General features: G+C 48.1%; 1 protein-coding gene across 1 annotated transcript; it reads left to right on the top strand.

Annotated features, from left to right (window-relative positions):
• The first annotated feature begins 1682 nt into the window (after positions 1 to 1682).
• Positions 1683 to 5733, top strand: AP5S1 (adaptor related protein complex 5 subunit sigma 1). Its single transcript, XM_065919629.1, has 3 exons — positions 1683 to 1940; positions 2938 to 3114; positions 4626 to 5733. The coding sequence occupies exons 2-3, from the start codon at positions 2942 to 2944 to the stop codon at positions 5050 to 5052; spliced, it is 600 nt and encodes a 199-aa protein (XP_065775701.1). The 5' UTR covers positions 1683 to 1940; positions 2938 to 2941; the 3' UTR covers positions 5053 to 5733.
• The last annotated feature ends 3898 nt before the right edge of the window (positions 5734 to 9631 follow it).

Raw genomic sequence — 9631 nt, 5'->3', positions numbered from 1 at the left:
CAGGAATTGAGCCAACATCATCCCAGTCTATTGGCTGAGGCCCCACTATCTCTGGGATTGCCCCTACACATACAAAAATGTTTACATATTGCATCTGTGACCAGAATGCCCACATACTCTGGCCAGTACCTGGCCATCTCCTCTAGCTTCCCCTCTCTGCCTCTTTGCCTGAGTCCTATGGTCAGAGGAGCCCAGTCTGCACACCAGGTTCTCTGCCTGAGCTGCACTGCCCCTTTCTTCAGTCACCAAGAAGTGTGTTTGGCCCTGGTGACTGAAACTGGGCATCACAGCCAGGGTGTATCCCATAGGAGACATCAGCACCCTGGGCAGACCCTCACAGTGGGTGTAAATGGGACAGCAGACTGCTAATGGGCCGTCTAGAAGGAAGGCTTCCTTTAAGTTTTGGTCTGAGTACCTTTCGAAGGGCTAATAAAGGGGAGGGAAGGGCAGGCCAGGCCGAGGGAATAACCAGTGTGGGGTTCTGAAGCACAGAACATATCTGGGTAGGTTGCAGCAGTTGACCTGCCAGGAAGTAAAATGATTATGTGTGGGGAGGCAGGGGGCTGGGGAGACCAGGGCAAGCCGCGTGGCCCAGAGAAGTCTTGCAGGGCCCCAAACACTGCTAGGCCAAGACTCCAATAGGAAAGTACTTACACACACACACACACACACACACACACACACACACACACACACACACACGTGCACACATGCTTTTTAACATATATTTATTTGGCTGCATCAGGTCTTAGTTGTGGTACACAAGATATTCCAACGCTTCGGCATGGCCACTCTTAGTTTCAGCACATGAGATCTAGTCTCCTAACCAGGGATGGAACCCAGACCCCCATATTAGGAGCACCGAGTCTTGGTCACTGGACCACCAGAGAAGTCCCCTATATATACTTTTGATAGCCTCCCTCAAAGAGGGGGCAAGGAAGAAGCTTGTTAGAGGCAGGAGGGTGAAAGGAAAAATTAATTGGTCTACTAAATCCTATGGGGCTTCACTGGGGCCCAATAAAATGACTGAACTGTCAGTGACAGCTGGAAACAGGATTGGGACCGCACTTTCAATCGGTCTACTCCGATTGCCAAGCCCTAGTCTTCCCCCCCACCCCCAAACCCCCGCCGCCAACCCACCTCAAGCCCTAGTCTTAACCCATCGGGGAGGTACATACAACACAGAAGCCCCGCTCCCTCAACTGCCTAAATATGCTTATTTTTCCCCAAGCCTTCACTCTCTGGGCCAAAGCCCAGTAACCTGAATTTTAACAGGTGCCCCCAAGACTCCCTGGGGCTTCCCTGTTGGCTCAAACGGTAAAGAATCCGCCTGCAACGCGGGAGTCCTGGGTTCGATACCTGGGTTGGCAAGATCCCCTGGAGGAGAGCATGACAACTCGCTCCAGTATCCTTGCCTGGAGAATCCCCATGGACAGAGGAGTCTGGCAGGCTACAGTCTATGAGGTCGCAAAGAGTCGGACACGACTGAGTGACTAAGCACACATACACACACACCGCGGGTTCCCACGCATGTGAATTAGTTTGAGATCCGCTGCCCTGCACCTTCAGACCCTGCCTCTTCCGGAAGCGCCACAAGCCGGGTCGCTACGCCCTCTCGCGGCCGCCGGGGATAATGGCCTGGGGCTCAGAGGGTGCAGGACTACCAGTGGGAACCTCGCGTACTCAGTCAGCGAGTGACCAGCATAGGCCGCGCAGGGAACTCGGGGCTAGGGGTCTTTGTCAGACGGTACGAGTTGCCCACACCCCGCCCTCGGAGCGCATTTCCGGAAATGAGACCTCGCCCACCCCGAGAATGTCACGCTCGGACGCGCGCCCGCTAGTGGCGTGCGCAGGCGCCCAAGTGCCGCGCAGCCGCCATTTTGCCCCTTTAGCCGAGGGACTTGGCCCGCTATTAGAAGTTTTCAGGCACGAAAGGAAAGGTGAGTACCACTCCCTGAGGACAGCGGCCCGGGGTTGCGGTGCACACTCAGTCCGCCCCACCCCACCCCACACAGTTGGTTAGCTGGGACAAGCAACTACAACCCCCCAGATGCACTGCGCCTCGGGGTTGCGCGAGGCCCGTGGCGAAGGTTGATGACGTAAATCTTCTCGTGGCTAGAGGGTCATGGGAGGTCAGCTCAGGTCTTTGGGCTCGGGTTTTAAAGAACTTTCTGGAACCTTCATTTTTAACCGGTTTAAGCTGGCGGTCTATTCACCCTTAGTCGAAGATCCCTGCTACTTTTCAGTCCCGGGCTGGTCACTTAGCCAGTCAGACATCATTATTTTTTCTATTTCATGGTCTTTGTTTTGACATGATCTCAGGCTTACAGATTTCAAGATTGACAGTTTCTTTCTGTAAACTTTTTATAAAGAACTCCTGTATACGTAATATTCTAGTTCAGTTTGTTGCAGATGTGATGCTCCTTTACTTGTGTATTTAGAAGTACTTAAGTGTGTATTTTCTAAAAACGAGGACGTTCCCCTACATTTAAAACCACTTAATATTGATCAAGACGATTATTTAACCTGTAATCCATATTTAAATGCTTCCAGTTATCCTAATAATGCTGTATATTGAAGCTACCAATTTTTCTGCCAGGGTTGTATTCCTCTGTCCTGTGTCTTCGACCTTCTTCAGTCTGGAGCATCTCCCCAGTGTCTCTTCACTCTGATAACTTACAGATTTAAAAATTCCTGGCCAGCAGTTTGTAGATTTGGCTTTGGGGTTGTCCAGGATATCTTAGCCATTAGACTCCGTTGTGGGCAGAGGTGCTGGCCAGAGCTGGGCGTGTGTCTTGGGTGGCTAAGGAGGACCAGTGACCAGCCACACCACCCTCCAGGCGGAGCTAGGCCAAACGCTTTCTGTGGTTGCCTCCCTTGTGGGGGTTATACACTCATCTCACTGAAGTGTCTGACTTCTCTGTATCATCATCCCAGAGCCATGGTCCACGCCTTCCTCATCCACACCCTGCGGGCCACCAAGACTGAGGAAGGCTTTTGCCGAGTGCTCTATTCTTGCTTCTTCGGTGCTGAGAATTCACCCAATGACCCACAGCCACGCAGTGCTGAGAGGGACAGACTTCTCCGAAAGGAGCAGATTTTGGCCGTGGCCAGGTAACCACACCATCCAGCCCAGCCCCAAGGCTTCCTGGTCAGTGATTATGATAGGTTTTCTAGGAGGGCACAGAGAAACAGGACTAAGAAGCAGAGAGAAAGTTTTTAGAGTGGTGCTTTCGAAGAGTCTTCCCAGTTGTTCACAAGTATTATATGAAAGGGGGTTAAAGAAATAATGTTATTATCACGATTATTTATTACAGTTATTTAGCATTTACTATAACTTTTTTGTAGTTAGTATTATTTAGCATGCGTGTAGTAAGCATTTTATGTTCTGCATATTTCATGTATATGAGCTCATTTTATCTTTGAAACAGTGTTTTGAGATAGGTATATTACCCCATCTTACAGATGAGTATATAGAGAGTTAAAGGAATTTGAAGATTACAGATGAGCTATAGAGTCTAGAAAGTGAAAGAGTTGGGATTTGAGTGTAAACAGTACAGATTAAACATGCTTTGAGTGCAGGACTTTTCAGGGCCTTTAGTGTGCCTTTAAGCTTTATGAATCTCTAAAAAGGAGAGAGAATGTAGTTTGTGGGAATCTTCACCAAGAGCCTCCTGAAAGCCTTGGATCCAGAGAGTATACAGCTGGGAAACACTGTTCCAGATAGGGTAGCTGGCCTGGGACCCTTTCCTCCCAGACCCAGACTGAAGCAACAGGTGCCAGAGTCTCCTGGCCCCTCTGCGTTTTGGGTGGATGGTTAATACTCTGGGGCAACCCTGGATCAGCCTCTTGTTACCTCTTTGTTTCTCTGGGCCTCCTCCCCGTTATGTGGCGCAGAAAACCAAACAGGTGTCTTTTAGAGCAACCTGGGACTTCCCTGGTGGTCTAGTGGCTAAGACTCCACACTATCAAGGCAGGAGACCCAGGTTCCAAGTTCAATCCCTGATCAGGGAACTAGATCCCACATGCCACAACTAAGACTCGGAAGAACCAAATAAATATCTTAAAAAAAAAAACAGCAGCCTGTACATGGCCCAGATTGGAAGGTGATTCATGAGAGGTCAGAGGATGATTTGAAAAGCCTGGATGTCCAAGTGGAAAGTTTTTCTTTTCTCTTTGGAGAAGGCTTCAGGATGGGGTGAGGGTGGGGAGTTTACAGACATCCTGGCTTGGATGTAGCTTATACTCCACTTCTCATTGCTTATTGAGATGTTGAGGAGGCCTCTGTGAATCAGTTAGGGGAGGGATCTTCTTCCCCTGATGCCCCTTCCCAGCCCAAGGAACTGTATTCAGAACCTGCCTTCTCAAAAAAAACCAAAAAAACAAAAAAAACAAAAAAACCTGCCTTCTCTTGGCTGCGTAGAGTGAAACGGTTCAGGACCTGGAGACTGGAGCCTAAATTCCTATCTGGGCTCATGCTTTCTATACTGTGGCCCTGGGCAGGGTCACTGCACTTCGTCTTTCCAGGGCTCAGTCTCTACATCTAGTTATGGGGATAATGGCAGCTCCTAGCTCCAGGGGTGGTCCTGAGGATAACAAGTCCATGACCCACCTATTCTTCCCAGGCAGGTGGAGTCCATGTACCAGCTGCAGCAGCAGGCGTGTGGCCGGCACGCTGTGAACCTGCAGCCCCAGTCCTCAGATGATCCAGTTGCCCTTCATGAGGCTCCATGTGGGGCTTTCCGCCTGGCGCCAGGGGACCCTTTCCAGGAGCCTCGGACAGTGGTGTGGCTAGGCGTGCTCTCTATAGGCTTTGCCCTGGTGCTGGATACTGAGGAGAACCTGCTGCTGGTGGAGGACACGCTTCGATTGCTGGCTCGCCTTCTCCTTGACCACCTCCGACTGCTGGTCCCTGGTGCCAACCTCCTGCTGAGGGCTGACTGCATCGAAGGCATCCTCACCCGCTTCCTGCCCCATGGTCAGCTGCTCTTCCTCAATGACCAGTTTGTCCAGGGTCTAGAGAAAGAATTCAGTGCTGCCTGGTCCCACTGACCCACACTGGGATGGGAGTCCTCCCAAGGTCAAGGAGATGCTGTTAAAGGGACACAGAGTCAGGTAAAGTTTGGCATCCACCGTCTCCTTCCCACCCTGCTCTCAGCTCTGGTGTGCTGCCACACCCAGGACAAATGGATGGGACAAACTGGCAGAAAAGGGGCCTGGGGAGAGGGTAGAGAGGAGGAATCAGAGAACATCCTATGCCTGGAGCTGCCTTGTGACTTACTTAGAACTCTGCATAGGGCCAGCCCTGCTTGTCCTGACCCTACTTTTCCCCATCCCTGCCAGCCAGCCTCCAGTTCACCAGCCCCTAATGCTGGGGTAGTAAGGAACAGCTACTTGGAACTCGGCCCACTTTCTTCTTCCAAACCCATAGTCATCGCAGTGCAAAAGGAGTCTCTTGAGACTTTCAGAGTTGGGGAGCTGGCCTCTGCCTTTGCACCTACCTAGGCACCATCATCAAGGATTTTGTTGGTTGGTGTCCAGCCCCACCGCAGTTCACAGAGGTGTGAGTTGTTCAGCAGAGAGGCTCCATAACTCGTTTTGAGCCCAGCCCATGCCCACCATCAGTCTATGGGGAGAGAAGGTGGTGTCAGGTGAATGCTAGAGGTCTGATGATGTTGTTTTCCTTTTGAATTAAAAGCACCGAGTGTGTAATTTCACCTTCTGTTTCTGTGAGTTTCATTAATGCACATCTCCTCCTGTACTACCTTGAGTTGGGTGTCTGAGCCTTCGTGGTCACGTATGTCCTCAGGAGGCTTCTTGGGAGGTCTCCACCTCTTGTCCTTCTTATCACCTCTGTCTCCTTATATGCCTCCTCTGGATGGTAGCACTTGCTTCCTCTACTACAATGTGGTGGGTTGGTGTGGATCCCTGAGAAGGAGCGCCTGAGACAGGATTAGGTACAAGCAGTTTATGTTGGAGGTGATCACAGAAAGCCCTGGAAGGGGAGGCAGATTATGTGTTAAGAGGAGTAGTTGCGGGGCTTAGCGCATCAAGTGCTTCTGGGGGCCAGTGCACAACAGTTGCCTCTGAATGACCTCACCTAAGGGTTGAAGGACTGTGGGTGTTTGCCTGGAATTCCCTTCCATCTGATTGTGAGATGTTCCCAGGGCCAATTCCCTGGTTCTTTCTATACCAACAAAAAGCCACTGGGCCTGCCCTATGGTCAGGCCCAAAAAGTTATGGGGCAGACTGCCCAGCTGCTGTAAGGGAGACTACTCAGCAGTTCCTAGTGATGGGTTAAAATGATTCAGTTGAGGTCTTCCTTGGTGGTCCAGTGGCTAAGACTGCATCCTCTCAAGGGTTCAATCCTTGGTCAGGGAACTAGATCCCACATGCCACAGCTAAGACCCGGTGCAGTCAAATAAATAATTTTTTTTTAAGAGTATGAACATTATCTCTCAACTTAATGAACACCTATTACAAAATAAAATGATTCAATTGAGACAAAACCTCAGTTACATCTATTTTCACGATCTACTTGTGACCAGTGAGGTATGGCTTTCTTACATGGGCAGAATGGGCCCCTCTAACGTGGTCAATCTGCAGGTGTGGGCCCGGTCTCATGTTTGCCAAATGTCAATTGCCCTTTGGTACCCAGGAAGGACCCACCAATATTCATTTAAGAGGCAGCATTTGTAGTTGGAGTTTTGGCTTTCCAAGTGCAGCCAAGGCCATCAGCCATGCCATGCCTTCCACTGCTACCGTCACGGTTGGGACAAGGCCATGTTCTCCACCCTAGGCTGTCACAAATTACATCCTGACCTTGAAGCCTTGACAAGATCCCAGTATGTATCTGTGGCAAGCTATGCCATTGGAAATGTCCCAGAGGCCCACATTATGACACCCCTGCCCCTCCCCTCCAAACCAGTGGTCCTAGCGGAGTGGCTGTATTCTCACAAAAACAGGCCCCTCCAACTTTGGTTTAGGGCTTAAGCGTGGCTGGCCTGAAACTTTTCTGCCTATTTTTCAAACTGAACTTGAGGATGAGTTGTTGTTTAGCTGCTAAGTCATGTCTGATTCTTTGTAACCCGTGGACTGCAGCAACGCCAGGCTTCTCTGTCCTCCACTATCTACTGGAGTTTGCTCAAACTCCTCTCCATTGCGTTGATGATGCTATCTTACCATCTCATCCTCTGTCGCCACTTCTCCTGCGCTGTCTTTCCCAGCATCAAGGTCTTTTCCCATGAGTCAGCTCTTCACGTCACATAGCCAAAATATTGGAGCTTCAGCATCAGTCCTTCCAAAGAATATTCAGGGTTGATTTCTTTAGAACTGACTGGTTTGATATCCTTGCTGTCCAAGGGACTCTCAAGAGTCTTCTCCAGCACCACAGTTCAAAAGCATCAGTTTTTCGGTGCTCATCTTTTATGGTCCAACTCACATCTGTACATGACTACTGGAAGAACCACAGCTTTGAACATATGGACCTTTGTTGGCCAAGTGATGTCTCTGCTTTTTAATAGCTGTCTAGGTTTGTCATAGCTTTCCTTCCAAGGAGTAAGCATGTTGAGTTTTAAGCCAGCTTTTACACTCTCCTCTTTCACCTTCATCAAGAGACTCTAGTTCTTTTCCGATTTCTGCCATTAGGGTGCTATCATCTGCATATCTGAGGTTGTTTATATTTCTGCTGGCAATCTTGATTCCAGCTTATGATTCATCCAGCCTGGCATTTCACATTAATGTACTCTGCATATAAGTTAAATAAGCAAAGTGACAGAGTACAGCCTTGACTTACTCCTTTCCCAGTTTTGAACCAGTCCTTTATTCTGTGTTGGGTTCTAACTGTTGCTTCTTGACCTGCATACAGGTTTCTCAGGAGGCAGATAAAGTGGTCTGGTATTCCCATCTTTAAGAATTTTTTACAGTTTATTGTGATCCACACAGTCAAAGGCTTTAGCGTAGTCAATGAAGCAGAAGTAGATGTTTTTCTAGAACTCCCTTGCTTTTTCTATGATCCAGCAGATGTTGGCAATTTGATCTCTGGTTCCTCTGCCTTTTCTAAATCCAGCTTGTACATCTGTAAGTTCTAGGTTCGCATACTTTTGAAGCCTAGCTTGAAGGATTTTGAGCATTACCTTGCCAGCATGTGAAATGAGTACAGTTGTACAGTAGTTTGAATATTCTTTGCCATTGCCCTTCTTTGGGATTGTAATGAAAACTGAAATGAAAACCTTTTCCAGTCTTATGACCATTGCTGAGTTTTCCAAGTTTGCTGGCATATTGAGTACAGAACTTTAACAGTGTCATTTTTTTTAGGATTTGAAATAGCTTAGCTGGAATTCCATCACCTCTACTAGCTTTGTTCATAGTAATGCTTCCTAAGGCCCACTTTACTTCACCCTCCAGGATGTCTGGCTCTTAAGTGAGTGACCACCCCATGAGGATGAGAGTGAGACCCTCTTCTCCGAGAAGCTGTGGGAAGTTGGGATTAGGTGAGGCTTGTGGTGTTGGTTCCCATCAGGTTGATTTACAGTGTTGCATTAGTTTCTGGTGTACAACAAAGTGGTTCAGTTATATATATATATACACACACACACACATATTCTTTTGCATTATGGTTTATTACAGGATATTGAATGTATTGATATTAAGAGTTCCTGTGCTGTACAGTCAGACCTTGCTGTTTATTTTATATATAGTAGTTTGTACCTGCTAATCTCAAGGTCCTTATTTATCCCTCCCTCACTCCCTCTCCCCCTTAGCAACTGCAGGTCTGTTCTCTGTGTCTATGAGTCTGTTTCTGTTTCATAAATAAGTTCATTCGTGTCTTATTTTAGATGCCATGTATAAGTGATACCATATGGTACTTGTCTTTCTCTTTCTGACATCACTTAGTATGATAATCTCTAGGTTCATGCATGTTGCTGCTAATGGTATTACTTCATTCTTTTTTGTGGCTGAGTAGTGTTCCGTTGTGTATGCATACCGTATTTTCTTTACCCATTCATCTGGTTGTGGATGTTTAGGTTTTTGCTTCCGTGTCTTGGCAATTGTAAATAGTGCTACTGTGAACATGGGGGTACATGTTTCTTTTCAAATTAAGCTTCTCTGGATACACACCCAGGAGTGGGATTGCTGGATCATATGGTAGCTCTGTTTTTAGTGTATAGAGGAACTTCCACACTGTTTTCCATTTGTGTGTGCTCAGTCACTCAGTTGTGTATAACTCTTTGTGACCCCACAGACTATAGCCCGCAAGGCTCCTCTATCCATGGTTACAACTTTGCTGTGATTGTTTATTAGTTCCTAGAGTTTTTTTGTTGATTCTTAGAGATTTTCTTCATAGACAATCACAGAAAATGCTAACAAATACAGTTTTATTTCTTCCTTCCCCGTTTACTTTGGGCTCCCCTCGTGGCTCAGTCGGTAAAAAACCCCCTGCAATGCAGGAGACACAGGAGACGCAGGTTCAGTCGCTCAGTCAGGAAGATCCCCTGGAGGAGAGCATGGCAACCCACTCTCGTACTCTTGCCAGGAAAATTACATAGTCCGTAAGGTCGCAAAGAGTCGGACATGATTGAAGCGACTGAGCACACACCATTTCCTCACCTTTTATTTCCTTTTCTTACCT

This window comes from Muntiacus reevesi, chromosome 2 (assembly GCF_963930625.1).
Source record: "Muntiacus reevesi chromosome 2, mMunRee1.1, whole genome shotgun sequence".
Classification (NCBI taxonomy): domain Eukaryota; kingdom Metazoa; phylum Chordata; class Mammalia; order Artiodactyla; family Cervidae; genus Muntiacus; species Muntiacus reevesi.
The sequence above is the reverse complement of the archived record's forward strand: the minus strand, read 5'-3'. Positions and strand labels throughout refer to the sequence as shown.